Source organism: Egretta garzetta, unplaced genomic scaffold (genome assembly GCF_000687185.1).
Source record: "Egretta garzetta isolate BGI_Z169 unplaced genomic scaffold, ASM68718v1 scaffold573, whole genome shotgun sequence".
Classification (NCBI taxonomy): Eukaryota; Metazoa; Chordata; class Aves; order Pelecaniformes; family Ardeidae; genus Egretta; species Egretta garzetta.
This window is the reverse complement of record NW_009259180.1, coordinates 1,544,618-1,564,709: the sequence shown is the minus strand read 5'-3', so window position 1 is coordinate 1,564,709 and position 20,092 is coordinate 1,544,618. Positions and strand designations below refer to the sequence as shown.

Sequence of the window (20,092 nt, the reverse complement as noted above, 5' to 3'; positions counted from 1 at the left end):
TTTTTCAATGTTTGAAAAATCCATGAATGGGATGTGCATAGATCCTTCACAGTATACTGTGTTTTTTAATTAAAATATTAATTTAATTGTGTGTCATGTAATCAGCACATCCTCTCGTTATACTTTTAAAATCTGTTTTAACCTGTGTGTACTTTTCTTGCAAATTCTATGCACGCCATTTATGTTAGTGCTTCTGTATGTCACTGGATTAAGAACACATGTATACATATGCACAGGCACTCTATTTTTTTACTAGCTGTATAAACATAAAATGTAGGTAAATACTTATGTGAAATGTGATTAGGAACTTTAAGGTGCATAGTTTCTTGAATGAATATAAAATATTCATGATATAACGTCAGTCTTTAATAAAAGATTGAGAATCTTGAAGTTCATTTACAAAATATTTACATCAGGTTCTGGAAACTTAAATTGCTGGAGTGTGGATGGGGAGGAGATTAAATGTGAAGTGAGTGGGATAGTGAAGGAGGAGAGACAACAGGAAATAGCTGTTGGTAACGTTATACTATTAGTTTAACCTGTGCTCTGTGCAGTTAAAGCAAAATAACTAGTGTTTTTTGAGATCACATATTAATTTGTCATTTAAATGAGGCTTTGAATACAGTATGTCTGCCAGCCTTGCTTCCGGGTTTAAATTTCTTTTCTGAAAAGATAGGTTTTCAAACAAAAGGCTAAGGTGTGCTGTTATCGGATTGTGTGGCATTCAGGATACACTGAGGACAATAACATAATGAGAAATAGCTTCAGTGAAGAATGTCTCACACTGAAATGTTCACAGATTTGGAGGGGTTAACACAGGGTGTCTTTAGGATGATTTTCAAGTACTATGTTCAGAAAAGATACTGTGTTCAAATGTAGCACAGGTTTTACAGAAATTAATAATGCTGTCACTGTGGTTGCATGTAATTGCTTTTATGTAGGGTACATAAAGGCAAGTATCAATACTGCTGCTTTTCCTTGCAAGCTCTTGGAGGTGGTGAGCATGTGTGGGGGAAGGGAAGAGAACTGGGAGTGATCTTGCATTGTTCCCAGGAGAACTTAAGCAGTCTGCTCCCAAATTCCTTTGACAAGTGATCTTTAAAAAAAGTTGAAGCAATCTAAGTTGCTTATTTAATTCTCATGTTCAAGAATCCTGATGTCACATGTCTGGCACTGACTGTGATAGCATATAAGGATTTCAGGCCCTGCAATCATAAACTGTTGCTCTTTGGCTGATAATGAAAGTATGAGTACCCTCCAGAGTAACAAATGTTACTCAACAGAGAGTTACTGCAACAGACTTCCACAAACCCTTGGTGAAGTATGCCAAAGCTGGTTCCAATTTCATCATTAGCAGAAATCACTTCAGAGACCAGGATCAGTTTTGATGTTGCAGCTGGTTGGCTAAGCTAGATTTGCATGGTATCTGCGGCTTGGACTGGGTTAGGGCAGCAAAGAAATACAAAAATCACGAGATCCAGGCAGGCAAAATGACAGATACAACTGCTATTTTCAGATGCTTAGAATAGAGGATCTGGTTTTAAGCAGTAGTCTTGCAACATAATGTGTAACATCATGCAACAGCAGCAAGGACAAAGCAATATTTATATCAAATTGAAATAAAGTGTCACCACACTTCCATTCTTTCCATTGCACTTCCTTGATGTTAAAATGACCCGTGAAAAGTCCTGTGCCAAGAATGGCCACAGGGACGGACAGAGTGGGCAATAAAATGTGAGAGCAGATGGACAGAACCAAAAAACAATTTAGTTTAGCCTTGTCTCAGTTGTATATGAGGCACAGTTAATGTGGTTTTTTTGTTTACTGTTTTTTCTTCATTTTACTTTTTTCTGCTTTTTGTCAGTAATAAAAAATGTTATTCTGTAGTAGTATTTCTCATAAGAGAAAGAAGTTTCTCTGATAATATCTTACCTAATAGGAGAAAGACAAAACTTTGCAATGGGTACAGTTATACTATATTTCACGAAATTTGATACTTTGATGGCAATTTCAGAACCATCCCGGTTGGCTCATTCTGGCAGAGAAGCTGAATGATACCAGACGTAGGCACGTAGTACCACCTTGGTTTCATGCAGTGCTATACGAGTTTGTAAGAATGCAGGTATTCAAGGATACCTTGTTAGTAAGACATAAAGCCCAGCTAAGGAGGTCACAGGAATTAAGGGAGGCATGTCTCTCAGCAGTCTGTTTGTAGAAGGATGTGGAAAAGTTCTTGTGTATATGCAGTGCACTTGTAGCATTACAGCTAAGGCAGCAGCATAGTTCTCATATAGTAATTGGTGGGCAGTTTGTGGGAAGTGTTTTGCAGATAACTGATGTTGGGTTCTCTTACAGAGCTTATGCATACCTCTGTCACTGTTAAAAGTTTCTGTTGCAAGCTGAGGAACCTGAGACACTCCCCACTACCTGAAGCTGAAAGTGTCTCATCTTTAGCAAATTTTCTTTGGTTTTCCCAAGGGATTTGGATTAGAGGGTTCACATACAATTTTATCTGTTGTTCTGTTGCTTTATTCTTATCTTTCCATCTGGCCTTCATTGGAACACACCATTCCGAATAAAAATGGCACAACCCCCATTTTGGTACGTAGGCATGTAGGTGTAACCACAAATCGTTAACAATGCTAATATTTACTACAAACAGTATTATGGGTTCTCTAAGGACAATGTAAATTAGCTGAGCTATTTGAACTGCAGTGGATGGAGTATAGCAAAATGGAAAGTCTCTTGCCTCTGGAAAACTTTGTACAGTAGTAAGACGTCTCATTTTGAGAGATGCCTTCATATGAAGTGGAGGCGCCTGATGACTTATAGCTTGCTTTAGACTTACCGTTTGAAGTGCATGCAGCACAGAGCTGATGGCTGACCTGAAATAGTTGTATGTTATTCTTAAGCTTTTCTTTCCTTTCTTCTGGATGCTATTCATAACCTGTACTAGCAAGAGGTGAAGTGATCAAACCCATGCTATTAGCCATTAAGCTCACAATATTGAGGGTGAATCTTGGGACTTCTGTAAGGATATCTTCCTTTAAGTAATGTAACTGGAAGAGAAACAAGTATTATTATTAGGAAAAGTTATCCAGATAAAAGATAAATATTTGTTCAATTTTATTTATTTCTTTATTTTAAGGACTACAGAAGTTTACCTAGCTCTGTCTTTACCTAATTTCAGACTATATGCTGTTAGCTTTTTTTAAAGTGACTGTCACTTTCACTTAACCAACAATGAACAATGGCAAATTGAAAATCCTGTTCTTGCTTTATTAATTGCCTTCAGATGAAAGGCAAGAATTACAGATCCAGAAATCGTGTTCTAGCCTTCTCCTCCTTGTTGAGTACACTGAGTGAATATTCAAATGGGTGGGTATCTGAGGTAGCGCTAATACACCAAGAGATTAAATTTGTATTACATCCATGGTCAGATGCCAAAATAAAAATGTTTACTGTGTAGCTACTCACTCATCACAACACAATAGCAACTACTTTGACTCATAACATCAGTTCTGCAGACCGAGAAGAGTAATAAAGAGATGGAAAGTCCATAATCTTCTAAATATTATCAACTCCAAATAGGCTGGAGAAAGTCTATAGTGTACATTTTCTTGTATTAGAATATAATAGTACAGTCTGTGTGCTGCTAGTAGTTTGCAGGAAAACTGACTGGTTGAACTCTGCTGGCTATACTCCTTGTTTTGAGCTTCTAACCAAAAGACAATACATCAAGGATGTCCCTAATCTTCCCCATTAATGCAAGTATTATAGTTGCCACAGGCATCTTACTCAATTATCACTGGAACTGAAGGTGATTCATGTGACTGAATAAGAGAGGAGGGTTATGACATAATCTGTCTTCTAAAAGAGGCGGGTGACTTGTTGAAAAAGCTTACAAATCACCACTCTAACTGACTGCCAGGTTTCTTTTCCCAGCTCCTCCACCCTCCACAGCCCACTAGGAGATCCATGGTATTAGTGACAAATTTCTGTGCAACAGCTTGCTGATCAACTTCAAAAGTTGGTATTTTTTGTTTTAAAACTAGCGGTGTTGGAGATTCTTTGAGCTGAAACTGAAACAGCACATGAGGAGAACATAAACTGGCCTGTATTCAATTTTATTATCTAGCATATGGGCTTGCTTTAAGGGGCTTACTTTTACAGCCTATGAAGATTCAGCTAAAAGTTCTGTTACAGAAACTTCTGAACAGAACATCTGTACGGAAGTGCTATACAATGGTTGTAGTTCTGATAATAAGTTGCATTCTGAATTGTTTCCTCTTGAAATAACATGCAAGAAAACATAGTAGTCCATGCTTACCAGTCTCTGAGAAGGCTGCTGAAAATTAAGATAGCTAACTGAGTTGATCAAACATTTCTTCCCTTTATTGCCATACCCTTTTATATTTTTGTTGATTATCCCCATTTTACAATAAAGCTGTTGAATCGTACTCTGAAGTCCGGTTTGTGTGTGTGTATGTGTGTGTGTCGTGTGTTCTGGAGGAATATTTAAGCCTTTTTCTTGGAAAAGGACTCTGTAATGACTTTAATGACTTGATCATGGAAGTGGTACTTTGACAATTTTGCAGCAGCTACCAATATTATGTCCAAGTTAGAGTAACGAGCATATTCCAGAGATTGGTTTGGAAACTAAAGATGAGAGAAGCTGAAGCAGGTAATGGAATGCAAAAGCACTTTTTTCCCCTATCCTTCTTCTAGAACCACAAGAAACAGTTGATTTGGAATTGTTTGAGGAAACATTTCACGTTAATATCTGATGCAATCTGATAGGCATTAAACTGTATCCAAAATCTCTGTGGAGACAGGTGCTTCAAGACATCCCTTTGCAGCTCCCTTAGGCAAAGTATTTATGACATACTTTGGTATGGTAGACTTTTCATCTGCAGTGCTACTAGCATCAAGGTAGTTTCAACTACCTGGCCTTAGCATATCTTTCTTTCTATTTGGTTATCTGCGTTATCATAAACTTTTTTACATGTCTTATGCAATTTCTCTCATTCTTTCATACAAGAAATATAATTAACAAGAAATATAATTAACATATTTAGCTTTTAATTTGTGGAGCCCAGGTTATGATTATTGGTTTTTAAGGCTGCATCTTCTGAAACAGCATCTCTGTGGAAAATCTTGGTGATTCAGCCTTTCAGTCACGTGGTTACAGAAGTCTAGTGTTTATTGTTTGTGAGCTCTTACACCAACACGAGTGGTCTGTAGTCTTACAACTTTAGTGTTATAGATCCTATATCCAGTTGCTGCTGATACGTGTGATATCTAACTATACTTGCTCAGTTTCTTCTCAGTACTGACTTTCACAACTGCAGAATGCACTCCAACCATCCACAGATGGCCCTGGTTCATATTACATTGTTTTATCTTGTCTTTATGCATGCCACAAAGATTTCCCAAGTCTTAAACAACTGCTGTGTGTCAATCAACCACTTTTATTTAGCAGGTCATTTTCTGTCTACTGTACTTTCCTGTACTTATCTGAGCATTTGCTGGCTGACCTATTGGCAAGGTTGATTTTTTTTTTTCTTCCCCCTTTTCTATTCACATGGGTGTGATTCACTAGGTTTTACATGGGTATTGAGTATTGGGCTTCCAGCAGAGGATATTTCACAGTCACTCAGTGCGCCAGACATCATCGGAGGCTATACATTTGGTAAATGTGAGTGTAGTAAAATATCTTATTTGTGATTTGACATTGAACTAATTCTTAATTACTGATTATATAAAATGTTGAACTCTGTTTTACATTTATGACAGATTGGTTATGTAAAAATGTGTTGGCAGTAATTTAACTCACTGTGCCTCTAAGGCTGGGGGTGAATTGGTTACACAAGTGATTACAGGTATATTTCTTAAATCTAGCCTAGGAAAATAGCAAATGACAGCAGGAGAAAGGGTGCAAAATCTACCTCGATGAGGCTGTCTTCATCACTAGTTTTTGTCATTAAGAGAATATTCTCCTGCCTAGCAGTGTGCTGCTCTTCCCTGAATACTTGATGTTTTAGGTGCAGGAAAGTCTCCCCTACTGTTGTGTGTGAGCTAGAGACATACTGGGTAAGGCGTGTGGGCGCTCCATTGAGAAAATTCATTTAACAGTATGTAATGGAGTTTTAACCCTAATGGAAACATAGCCACCAAGGCTAAAGATTTTGGATTGTAAATCACAGTATAAGACTTTGCTCTGCAAGTGGAGTAACAACCGAGACAGAATGGCTGGCAGTATGATTGAGGTTGCATAGCCAAGGTCAAAGGATTATCTAGGCAGACGTACAGAAAGGCATGTTGGTTACTTATGAGGATTCCTTATTTTCATTATAGTACTACAAAAGTTTATAAGGAATGAACTTGAAGACTATATGAAGTGACTGACGAATCAACTTTTAATACAAAGGGGCTAAGTTAAACTGAAGATGATTGTTTTATAAACATGGGGCGGGGGCGGGGGGGGGGGGGGGTGTGTATGTTGGGGTGTGTGGGTGCATGGTATTTTTTTAATAAAAGGAGAAGGCTTGAAAAAATTATGCTGAGATGTTAGGAAAGATGGAAAGAAACGTTAGGACACAGAAATTCTAAAAAAATTAAAATTAATTTGGAGAGGACAAGGGAATAAAGTCACTATTCCTTTAAGGGCATTACGTACTTACACAGTGCCCCTGTAAGTACACCTACATGTGCCACTGTAAAACTTATTAATTGGTCTGCAACTTCGATTGTGTATGTTATGCACTCAGATGTGCATATTTAGAGCCATTTCTGTGAGCTCTTGAATCTTAGTTGGACCTACTATAAACCAGTCAAAAGCTAGTGAGAAAAGTATATTCTGAGTATAGTTAAGATATTCTTCTCTTGAGCAGCGCACATAAGGTGTGGAGTGGCATTCTGCACGTTCTGTTCTTCAGTGCTTGTTAACCCTCTAAACCAGGGAATAAGGACCAAGCACAGGGAATTAATAGGCAATTCTGGTTAAGCAGGGCCTTGCATCCACGCTAAAGGACATGATTAAAACGTAAGAAGTGCCTGATACATGGGAAAACAGTATAAATAATCGGACACAATTCAGCGTAGACTGGTGCAAGGTTATACAGGAACAATGAGTAAACACAGGATGAAGATGCTAGCTAAATGAGAGCGTTTTTAAAAAAGGATCTGGAAGTTGTGTCTTAGGCTGAAAATATATCAGTGTTTACTATATGGCTTTCATGAAAAGAAATATGACCCACAGGTCTGTGAAAAGGGTTTTTCCACCTTAGCAATTTTCAGCTAAAGTCCTGTGTCTACTCTTAGGCACTTAATTTCAAAAGAAGTCGAGGAACAATTAGTGAAGACAAACCAAAAGAAAGCAACAAAACAGGTCTTGAAAAATTAACCTGTGAAGAAAGGACAGAAGAACATGTGTTTGTTTAGCTCGAAGAGGGACCCGCTGATTAGATCTCTATCTACAGATAGTCTTAAAATATGTAAAAAATTTCTGAAGTGAAGGACCTTTTCTTTTGTCCATGGTGATACGATAAGTAGGAGCAGGTTGAAGTTGAAGAGATGATGATGCAGGTTAGACATTAAGAAAAAGCGTTCTAATGATGAGTAGCTAAGAAGTAGATTGTATAAGGGGAGGCTGTTTAATTCATTTCTGGAGGACTTTAGGAGTAGGCAAGACAAGAATATTGCAAATAATCATCTGTCCTAGGATGGAATAATGAACCAGCTGATCTCTTCAGTCCTGTTTGTTGGTGTCTTTGTAAGTCTCTCAATTCCTTTCAAAAATATCAGAGACAAGGGTGCTCAGTTCCTGACAGCTCAGCTCATAAAGTTGCCACACTTACATCTAGTTCAGCACCTTATGGCTTGAAAAGTGTCTTTTAGCTTTTGCTTGGATAAATATTTGATTTCTTGATTTGCATTAATTAGCAACATATTTATTTTCATCATCTATTTTACATTTGGGCCTGTAGACCTCAGTGGAAATCAAGAAGCCGTGGATGTATTTAATATTAAAAACCAAAATCATATTCACAAATGTTCTGTTGAAAAAGAAAGGACAGTTGGGGGCAAGATTATAATTATATTGGTGCCATTGTACAAGCAACTATAAATGAGTAGTCAGCTGCAGACTAGTGTAGCTGAAGAGAACTTGGTGAAGTTGGATTCTTGAGTAGTGTCTGCTAAGAATTTTATAATTTAAATAATTTGTTAACTGCTAACAAAAAAAATTATACTTTTCTTTCAGTAATTTCTAGGAATAGTATAATACATACAGCATTTTTTACCATTTAAAAATAAACACCAAGATTCCTTGACTTTGGCAAAAGGCTGTTGAGACCAGATATATCAAATTAAATGTTTTTTGTCTTGATAAGATGGCCCTTCCCAATGAAATGATAATTTGCTAGAAAACATCAAATCTATTCCTATACCATTCTTGATTGCCGGAAATGAGTAAGTATTCAAAATCCTGCTAAAAAAAGCTTAATGCATATGAAATAAATGGGTTTGATCTGTAGACATATTTTTGCATGTTTTTTACATTATAACAACCACTTAATTTATATCAATTTTTATTAACTATTGCTTAAAATTTTAATATTAACTGTAAAAATTCTCATAGCACTTTGTTTCCCCAGTCACAGGTGAATCATCATTCATCTAATAATGAAACCTATCAAGAAAGATTGGCACGATTAGAGGGTGATAAAGAGTCGCTCATACTGCAGGTATGTCTTAAAGAGAACATTGTCTATGTAGTTCATATTTAGTGAATAAAGGCTGAAGTGACAAATGTTAGCAGGTGACCAAATGGACCTGATATTTAATCAGGAACTAAATTATAATTTGTATAAACTATCTGATTGGTTTCATGGTAGGGTAACTGGGTAGAGGAGAGGGGAGTAACAGCAGTAAGAGGGAGAAGAATGACAAAGGAAAAAAACTGACTTAAAAATAATGCTGTGAACTCCCAAGACAATGTTGTGGTAGTGGTTCTCATTTTAGGCTTGCTAGGTTGTACCAGTTGAATTTCTAGGTTCTGCATGCCACCATTTTTAATTAACTGGAAGACTGGCAGGTAGACAGAACTGATATTTTTCCTGCTTTTATACTGTACCAAAGTTGCTTTACATCATCAAAAAGCTTAAGGGTGAGGTAAAGGGGGAAATTTGACAGTATAATGTATGCCTAAGCTCTTCCAGGTTTCCCATTTCTCAGTTTACCAAGCCTGTTTTCAAACAGATCCCCTGTCCCATGTAAGTTTTCCTTCTGGAGAAAATGCGTGTTGTACCACTTAAAATAAAAAGACTTAATTAGGTTTTCTGGATATTTTCACTATTACTAAACTGTACATTACATGCTTTTTAAAACCAAAGCTGGAGATTCTTTAAATGGTCTTTGCATATCCTTTTTCTTTACGCTTACAAAAGCATTATTATAAGCATATATGTTTATACCAAACTTAAATATACTGGGTAGGTGTTCTCCCTACTTTCAGTTACTAGTTTCTGTAAGCATGTTTTATCCTGTATGTCCTGTTTACACTTGTGTTAATTTACTGAGCAGAATTCTCACTGCTGTTGTTAAATAAACAATGAACAGTTTGTGAGACATAAGCTTAGGCTTGGTTGGATTTTTTCATTACTGTTAAAATAAAATTGCTATTACCAAATTTAGAAAAAAAAATCCTGAATGAAAAACAAACTTCTGGCTGGAATTTAAGTGTTCGTGTGTGCTGCAAATTCCCTTTTTTCCGAGAGGGAGTCAGGTCAGAGGAGACAATATTACAACTGATACTTATTAGAACACCTTTTATTAACCAAGTGGTTATTAACTGTTCCAGGCTGCTGCTGCTCAGCAGGTACTTTTCTTGTCTCTGTCCTGCTGACTTTTAGTAACTATTTCCTCATCCAAGCAAACAGGTAACTGTAGAATGCAGCCAGCCAAACTCGCAAAGGGGCTTTTAGAAACCTAGCTAGAGTTTTTCTCAAGAGCAATGCTAGTAAAATCGAATGTAGAAATTGTCTCTCTTTTGCCTTTTACCTGCATCAAATCAAGAGGCTTAGTCAATATTTATGTATTTTTCTATCCCACTGCACAGTATTGCAGTAGAACTCCAAAAACCCCCAGGCAAATAATACAGATGAAAGCCTCAGTCTGATAGATGAACATCAACAACAACAACAAAAAAAAAGGTGCCAAGATGGAGCTGGGGTTAGAACCCGGTTTACAGCAGTTCTGCCTATTCTATCTAGGCAGTCAAATATGAGGAACACGGGCAAATCCCATGCTGAGGTTACACTGGCCTGAGGGAGCCTGCTGGTGCAAACCTCACTCCTGGGCATGACCACTGGCACGAAGGATGAGAAAGTGATAGGAAACAGAGGACTTCTATTCTATAGCTCCTGTTGCATTATGCCAGTGACTGTGGTCCGTAGCTGTAACCTGTAGGGAATATGAGGCTGGGAGCACTGCAGTCTTGCATTAGACTTACTGCAGAAGAAGCACTACAAGGCACCTTGTAGAGGGCACAGTCAGTGCCCACTATCTCTGTCCACCATGTCCGAGTCAAACAGTGCACCTTGAAACCTGCTTCCACTGTTCAGTCTGTAGCGGAGGCTGGAAACGCGACAGCATCTGGGGGAGGCCTTCTTACAGCACAGTGCCTGTGCATAGGAGCTAATGTACTTCTTTAGGTGTTTGGTTTGTTTGGGTTTTTTTTTCCACAGAGATGTTTTAAACCCTTATAACCACTTGATTTTTAGCTAATTGTTCAATATGCCTCACTTTTATAGATATTTACAGAAAATATATTACCTATGGACTGACTCTTGCGGCTGTTGCACTGCTAAGGCAAGATGGACTTGCCAGCATAGCATACACTGGGGTTATGTTCTGTGTGCAGCCTACTGATTCCCTGAAGTGTCTGGCAGATGTGATCCTGAACAGAGGGGAAAATATGAGCTCAAAGTGGCTAATGTGCCTCTCAGCCTAACTACTGGAACATCCAACACATGCTTCTAAAGCTGCTAAGATTTTACTACATTCCTTTGCAGGTCACATTTAACGTACAGAGTTTTCCTTACAGGTTACAATGCTAGTTGGAACCTGATTGACCCTTTAAGCAGAGCTCTTTTTCTTTCTCTGGAACCTGCATCAGACTGAAGGAGAGGATTCAGTTTGTTTCTTCTTGCTTTCTGACCTCACAGGATTTTGGTTTGGGGTGTGTGTGTGCTATCATTCATTTAATGGGAGCAAAACAAGAAAGTAGACAGGCAACGGACTTCCTTGCCAGGAGTTCTCCCCCTGTCCCAACTTGGATGTGTCCCCTGCCATCTGCCTCCACCCACTCCTTCCTATCGTCTTATCCTGCATTCATCTGTGCTCTACCCTACAGCCAACTACTTTTAAGGCAAAAAAATATAATAGTCCTCTTTTTTTGTTTTTTACCAGGCATGCTCCAGGCATGCTTGTCATTATGTTTGCAGGTAAAACAAATACAGATCACCCAGTCTCTCTTTCTGCAGCTTCCCTGAAGTGAACTCAATTGTTCATCGATTGGGTTTTAGAAATGCTGCATAGCGAGTGCATCTTAAAGGTTTCACTTCCACATACTGTACCTTTTTAAAAGTTTTTTTTAAGTTTAAACACCTAAGGTTGCTTTTTTGTTTGACATAACATTTTTCTAGTATAATCAAGACTTTTATATAAATAAATAGTAAAAATTAATATACAGAGTGTATGTGCTGCTTAACATAGGAATTAACACTGGGATTTTTCCACGTCTTTATAAAGTTATCCTGAGTGTAGTTTCTTCAGCTTCGCAAGCTTTGAGTTAGGCTGCTGGGCTTTTCTTATTACACACTCACTGGTCTGTACCACCATTCCCACAGTTCTTTACCAGTATTGCTTATTGTTTCTTTTCCTGGGATTCATTGTCTGTATCTCACTTCTTTTGCTTTCATGTTTTGGCTTGCAAAGCCTGGGAATTTTTCTTGGAATAGAACTTTGCCGCTGCTAAAACATGCCCTTTACTCATTGCATTCTTTTTAACTTCAGAACGCTTTATTGATAGGTAAGCTGTTTTTCTGTTCTTGTAAGAAATAAAGTAATTGGTTGGTTTCCAAATGAACAGTTTTATTGTTTATCCATTTTAGGGAGTGAAATGCCAATGAAACCTGAAATGGCAATGCATGCTCCAAAACCACTTAAAATATTTTCAGTATCCTATGTTCTTGTTAGGGGCTTTCTAATTTTTCAGACTTCTCATGAACTGACTTAGGCTACCTATAGGTAGTCTTCCATCTCTTCTAGAAATGCTCTTTCTTTTTTACATTAAAAGAAAATAACCGTGAGGCAGGGGGGATCAGAGGGTGGGGTTGAAGCAAAATATAGGTAAGGCTGGAAAATTGTCTATCTTTATAGAGCAGGTTGCTGCAGTGCACAAGAGTATTAAACCACTGAGGACTTTAAAAGAGAACTTGCTGTTAAAATGTGCATTTGGATGATAATTGTATAAGGTAATTAAAACTTATTTAGTCAGTTCAGTAGCATTGTGCTTCTCTTCTCAAATTACAGGTGAGTGTTCTTACAGACCAGGTGGAAGCTCAAGGAGAGAAAATCCGGGATTTAGAAATCTGTCTTGAGGGGCATCAGTTGAAACTGAATGCTACAGAAGAAATGCTTCAACAGGTAAAAATCTGGATTGGAAAGCTTCTTGCGTAATCTTTTCCAACAAAGGGGTGAACATATATGGTCAGCTTGTCTGCATGTATGAGTGCCTTTGGCCACAGGATAAAAAAAAAAAAAAATTTTTTTTTTTTTAAATAAATGTCTCTTTGTTTTCCTCTTGCAGAAAATTTTACTGGCTGGTTGCATAATAGCATACGTGGCGGCATGTAAAATGAAACTATTGTGTCTTATTTGTACTGTGCTGACAAACTAAATTTGGGCATGGTTGAGTAACTGGTTAGACGGGTTAAATGTATTTAATATATGCAGGAGTTATGGAATTAAGAAATTTTATTTAAACATCTTCTGTTCTCATATGGCTTTGAAGCTGAACAAGTAATAAGTTGAAATAAATGACTGTATCAGGTTTGGTTCTATAACCATCTTTCCTTAATTTAGGAGCTTTCCCCTTATTTTTGAAAGAAAATTAGTATATAAACACAGGTTTTTCTTTATTTCAATCAACAGTTTCAGGCTATGTGATTTAATTTTTGCTCTTTCATGTTATATGTTAAGGGAGCAGAATAAATGATAAATACCTTACTGTAGAGCTGGCAGCTCTGTCGGTGCAAAAGAACTTTCCCAGTGCAATTTTCTGTTATTACAGATGCAGATCACCCGCTGGTAAGACAGTACATAGCTATCAAAAATATATTTGAAACTGTAAATAACCCTCAAAATTTACAACAGAAATTTGCAGGATAGATATTGTTCTTGATGAACTTAATTCTCCCCACCCAAAATGTTGTATTATAAATTCACTATTTTAGTCTGTGTGAAAAATACAATCTTTCTATGAACTATTAATAGCTTTAAGTTATAGTCGTGTTAATGTATTTACACTTACAAATTACAGTTGTGTTAATCTGTATCAATTTATTTTGCTATATCTGTGTACATATGTATGGAAACAGTAGCAGTTATGATTCTCCAAGCTTCTTTAAAAAAAACTTGGTCCCACACAACTTTTGCAGCTGGAATGCTTCCAGCTGGGAAAAGTTTTATTCTGATATTTAAAAAATGGATATAGCGAGTGCATTTAATTTTTCAGTGAGATCTGAAGTGAAATTCAAAGAACAGTAATTATTTAAGTGATGAAAATGTGTTTTCAAACTTCAGGAAGGCATTCACAATAGAGTGTAGGGATTTCCTGTTTCAATCTAAAACTAGATGGTTGTTCTGTGACTTCTGCTAAAACTGTTTATTGTTTCTCGGACTTAAAATTTTCTGCTTCGATAGTCTTCTGAGGAAACTGTGAATTTAAAGCCTGATTTAACAGAACACTGAGGCATCTGAAAATAGAATGTAATAATGCATCTACATTGCTATTTCAGTGAAAACATTTGAATCTACCCATCTGGCATTAGGCACATGCGCAAATTGCCTACAAAGCTGATCCTAAAGTGATAAGCTACAAAAGTCTCTACTAAAGCTAAGGAAGTCAGAGTGTCTCCAAATATGTTTAACATGACCCTTAAATATAAATTTTGAGATCACTTTGAGCAGCTGTAATTGTTGCCAAACAGGAGTAATTTCAAGTTTATTTTCTTTCCTGTACACATATTAAATAGTCATCAATAAGCTCAAATTTCTAGATCATTTCATATCGTAGTTTTGAGATCTTGCATTTGAACATAACTTACAGAAATGCTGACAAGCTTGCTTGTTGATTGCTAAATTTGTAAGTGACTGATCTGTCATGCTTATAGCATATATGATAGCTCGAGTTTGATTTTTTTCTTTTAAGAAAAAAATCTTACCTAGGCCACAACATGGTAAAGACTTCTGCTTCATTCTAATCCTGTGAGTTTGTCCATTTGAACTTTGCACAGACACACTTACACAAACATATATGCTTAGTATGTCAATTTTAGTGTGAGTGAAGAGCTGAACCAAAACTTAAAAATACATTTGATGTGGAACTGGGATATTAAAAATTTATTTTCTCATTGGAATGCGAAAAAATGATGTTGACACTTTAGTTTTGTGAACAGTAAGAAGAGCAAATTAAGTGAAATACTAGAGGATGATGAGGGAATGGTAGCTGTGTTGTCTTTCTCACATGGACTACATCCCCCAGTAGACAGTGAGATATGGGAAACCAAAGTTAGAGCTCTCAAAATCTCAACAGTCAGAGAAATTATACATTTGTTATGGCTCAGCAGAGGGCCCTGTTTGTCTATAATTTATTTTGAAGGTTCTTTTCTCACTTCATCTTGTTGAAAAGATTACCCTCTACAGGGAATGAGTTGAGATTTGGAGAGAAGAGAATGACCTGCTAATGTGATGATGAGGGTGTTCCTGTAAGATATGTGGCCAGCAGGCCTTCTTGCAGTTAATTTGTCAAAAGTAGAGTGAGTATCTGGCCTCAGGGACTTCAACAAACTGATGGGGAGAGTTGGGTTCAGATCTTCTCAGCCAGCAGTTGCCAGTGTCCTGTACAAGTGCTCACGATGCTTAGCAAAGAGACAAAAGATACTAATGTTGGCACTGAGTTTTTCCAGTCAAAATTATTTAGTAGGTCTTTCAAGACGCTATTTATTTTTACAGTAAACAAACTTATTTCTAATAAGAAAAAATCATCTAGCTCTATGTACCTATATAAATAGCCTTGCTTTTCAGAAAGACTTTCTATTATCTTCCTGAGGTGCATGTAAATCCAATTTTATTTCGCGGTTCTGCTTGCTTATTTACAGTATATTGAACTCCACAGATTTTTACCTTTGTGAACTTAAGTTGACTGCTTTTTCCAAATGGACTGATAAAGATAATTGCCCTAGCTTGAAAAATCTTTAATGTATATTAGTAGAACTGCAGTACAGATAAGCATATTTTTTACTTGTCTGGGAAACCATATACCTAAGTCCAGGACGAGCCCTGTCTTTTTAGTTTTGGGGACTATAAGAGAAGTGACTCTTAATTATTTCCATGCCCCAAATGGTACAATAAAAACAAAAATCATACACTTTGTTAGGATAATTTAATGACAATATCTGGTACTTCCACAACAGAAAGGGTATGCAATGCTACCCTGCAAAATAGTTTTTGCTGAATCTATGCTAGCAGAGACTTGTCCATTTTGTCAGGGCGGGGTTCATGCTAAAATCCTTCTGTCTTATGATTTTTGCACAGTTGTTTTGAACCCTGCTACAAAGTGATCATGGAAACACTTTTGAAACAACAGCTAAAATAAACTTTATGCAAATTACATAAAATGTCTGTTCAGCATTTAGGGTGGACATCTTGAATTCAGAAGAGTAGCAACAGACACTGCTGCTTCTTTGCAGACAATAGTGATTCTTCATTACTCTAGGAGGATAGTGCAATAACCCTTAGTCGAAATGTGAACTTTCAGGAAATGAGTTGAGCCAATCTAAAGGTTACTGCTACAGAAAGGAGAAGGCCTCTTTCTCCTTTCATCCTTTTCCCTATTCCTGACCATGTGCTTCTGCAACTTATTTTGTACTGACTCTCATGCTCATCAGACTTTTTCCTCAATGACTGGGAGAAAACTAACTTGGGGTTTAAAAAGAAGAGAGTGTTTTTCTGCTGTGTTAATGAATTGAAACAGCTCACAGAAAAGGTCAAGGCATGGCATGAGGGCAATGGTGAGATGTGCATTTGACCTAGCTGTTTATGAAACCACAGCCAAAGAAAATACGGCTCAGCAGCATTTGAGAAACGAGAGAATCCTGTATAACAGATCCAGAGATGCCCTGGTGTGCACAGTTACAGATAATGCATGTATGTTTTCATGAGGCATGATGCTTACCGTGTCAAGCTCGACATTTTTCTTTTGTAAAGATACTTGTTCCATTATGGACTCTAATCAAGAAAAAGTATTTTTCACCTTGAAGGTGTTTGCATTTTCTTTCTTCAAAACAAAGTAGGTCTTTCAAAAACTCATGAAAGTCAATGGCAAAATTTTAAATCAGTCCTTAAGTATAGTTCTGGTTTAGGTTAAGAAATACATTTCTCTGGTCATCCTTCATAGTAAATGTTAAAAGAAAAATTTCTGGAGTACGACTGGGAGCAAGATGCCAGTTTGGTCTCACTGATTTGCCTTCCAGTGGTATCTCTGTCTTGTCATCAAATTTATAAAGGATATGGAAATGCCAGCTTGTGTAAATAGTTACCTGCCTTGCCCCTTAGCACATTGTAATGAATGTCTTGGGAGGAAAAAAAAAAAATCCTCCTAGAATTATCTTATGAAAACAATTTATGCTGTGACAGTCCATTTCCAGTATACCAGCTGCTTTAAAATGTAAAATTACAGCAAATTTTAGAGAAGAATGATGTGTATGTGTCTTGTTCTAAGTTAGTTTGTGGTATTTCTAAGTACCTTCTTCCAGTCAATTTTAAGAAATTTTTTTTTTTTTTTTTTTTTTTTTTTTTAAGAGAAGAGAGGGTCTTGAACATCTGCTATGTTAGCCTTGGGGGAACCTCCTGTCAACTTGCTATTAGCTTTTATTTCTTTTTTTATTTCTTTGTACTGTGCACAACTGTAGAACAGAATTGGAAAGCAAAAGCAAGTTTTGCTCTATGAAGTAGCCTAAATTGTCCCATAACAGAAAGTACCGGCCATGCGTAATGTAAACACATCGGTGCTAAGGAACCTATGCTGTCAATCTTGACAGCTCTGTTAAGTCAGTTTGAGAAGTGAATTTTCTGCACATAGAGATTTCACTTCCACAGTTCTTTTAAGTGCATTTGTTATGGTAATTATCATGAGTAGGAATAGTTAGTTACCTCTGCTACTCTGCTGCATTTGATTTATTTAACAGATACTAGATCCCATTGAAGCTCTGTGGCATAAAGTATAATGGCGTGCAGCTTGCTTTGCCAACCAAAATGCCGGCCTGTGTGGCAGTGTCTTTCCTGTACCTGAACTGTACCAAATCCTAGATGTGCCTTGACTGTTTGTTTCTGCCTTCCATCTTACTTCTGACACATAATTGCAACAAGTAATCCAGGGGACTTCCATCAGGTGGTTGTGTTGTGTAAACAGGATTATGTCTTCTGTCAAGTAAATCCTCTTGCAAAATACAAAGCGCTTGGCTTTAGAGTTCTTTGCCTGAAAAATACATACAGAAACTGAAATGCTTGAACGCAAATGGGAGTGAATTTCTGTTTCTCGTGTCAGTACGGCCAATTTCTGCCTGTGTGCAAGGAGCAGGGGAAAGTGTGCCAGACACTGCCCTTGGTGAGGCACAGTGAAGAATCTTTTAAAAATCAGTGCATTAAAAGAATGCAGGTAGGAGCTGTATGAGAGACAGAACTTAAATCCAGTGCAGTTTAGCATGTACCTGTTCTGTTTTTTGCAGTTCTTTTATACTCAGGGGAGCCAGAATCCTATCTTGGTTGCAGAGTATAAATCTGGTGTGTATCTGTTTGCTTCTCAGGAACTTTGCTGGCTGGCAAGGATCATTCCTTCAGCTTTCAATTGCCTGAGTTATCTGATCTTAGATGAATTTCAGCACTTGTTTATAGCATGCAGGAACGTCTTGCCAGCAGCTAGCTTAGCGTTTCAGATTTTATAGTGTGCTCTGTGCTGCTCTGGTTGTGAGGCGTTAAGGTTTTCAGAGTGTGCTCTGGAGTTGTGCAGCTTATCTATACAGGTGAGCATTACGCTGCTTTCTTATTTTACAGTTAACATAGGCACAAATCTGTTCATCAGGTGTATGCAAAGGGCTGTTCAAATTGGCATTGCAATGGGAAGTTCTGTCCTTTTCCGTGGCTTAACTATATAATGGGTAAATGATGAATTGCAGGGCTGTAATTCACTCTCTGCTACTGACTTGCACCATTTCATGGTGATTACACATGTACATTGCTCTCAGCTGTGTTTTCAGTTAAGCAAATATCTTATTTCTACCACAGCTGACACACAGCACTTGAAAAGTACAGTCCTCATTAGTGGTGGTTCTTGCTGAATTTTGCTTCCCAGGTAGGTAGCTCGGTTGGTCTGTCTGTGTCTCTCAAGTATTTTAATAAGGGTGAAAAGTATGAAATTTTTTGAGTGTTGTGTTTTGTACAGTGCACAAATGCAAAATAGGATCTTTGGGGGTTTTTTTCCCCCCAATTGACTAAAATCTTACTTATGGTTTCTCAATCAGTGTATGGCATGATTGTTTCTTCTGGTTTGTGGAGTGCTGAATATCCTGGAATTTTCTGCGCTTGCAGCTGACAGCCTAGAATAGTGTAGTGTCCTCTTTCTAAGCTGTTTTCTGTCATGTTAAATTTTATAAGCAACTTTGTAAGAATTATTACTTACAAGACAACAAAATGGAAAAGTGAGATATACAGCACATGCTTCAGTTTCACTGGGAATATTGAAAAGCATGATTAAATACTTTAAAAGTATACAGTGTGAATTTTAAAAATAAAGTTGTGTTTGGAAATAGTTTGCAGTTCATTGATCTGTCTGGTAAATGCATATTGCAGCTTCTGCATGACTCATCTTTGTAATTATTCTACTCTAAAGTAGCTTTTTTCCTTAATTTTTAAAGTTAAAAGTTGATTAAAAAAACCCAACTTTGATAAACTAAATTACAGTACATTTTTAAATTAAAAACAAGTGTCTTGTTTATAAACAGGATTCACTAGAATATGTTTTATTTCTGTTCTGTATTTCAGCTCTTTAAGGTCCTCATAAAGCTTCTGCAGCCTAAATTACCATTTTGCCTGTCTTATATTATCTTTTTTTGCTTTAGAACCAATAACATAAATTTGTATTTTCTTTTCTTACAATTGCATATTTATTCTGGCTGAATTCAAGTTGCATCATACCACTGAAATACACTATAATTTCTCTGTAACAAAATGGGTCACATTCTTAATGAGCTGTTCACTGCGAGCATCTGCTTGAAGATGAAAATAATTGCTTCCAGATGTTAGCATTTCAAGAGGGGACATTTACTTTAAAGGGCACTTTCTTTCAAAGCAAAAGTTAGACTCTCTAGATGCAAGAGAAATTGTCAGCTGTTTTAAATCAGTGTAGCTCCATTGAAAACAAACTGGGGATAGTTAGCTATTTTGTCTATTTTAAGGCAAGAGTTTTATGCCAGTTTACACTAGCTGAGGATATGATTCTCCAGCTTCAGAGAAAACTATGAAATTTTGAGTTGATTAAAAAAAAGTCAGCTGCCTTCATGCTTACTTATACCAGGTAGCACCTTAGTGTTCCTATGGAGCTACTGAACTCTGAATGAGAGGAGTGAGGTATTGCTCTCCATTGCATACCAGAGCGTACTTTGGGAGTCCATAGAAAAAGTAAGGAGTAATGCCAGATGGTGCACTCAAAGGAGATCTTGTGTTAAAAATCTCTAGAGGGATGCCATGT

At 37.1% G+C, this 20,092-nt stretch overlaps 1 protein-coding gene across 1 annotated transcript in view; it reads left to right on the top strand.

Moving 5' to 3' along the window:
• The window catches only part of PPFIBP2 (PPFIA binding protein 2), an 82,872-nt gene that overhangs the window by 26,797 nt on the left and 35,983 nt on the right, over positions 1-20,092 (top strand). Inside the window, exons 3-4 of the mRNA XM_035891251.1 lie at positions 8,658-8,747; positions 12,598-12,711. Coding sequence (XP_035747144.1) covers positions 8,658-8,747; positions 12,598-12,711 — 204 coding nt within the window. The remainder of the gene's footprint in view (positions 1-8,657; positions 8,748-12,597; positions 12,712-20,092) is intronic.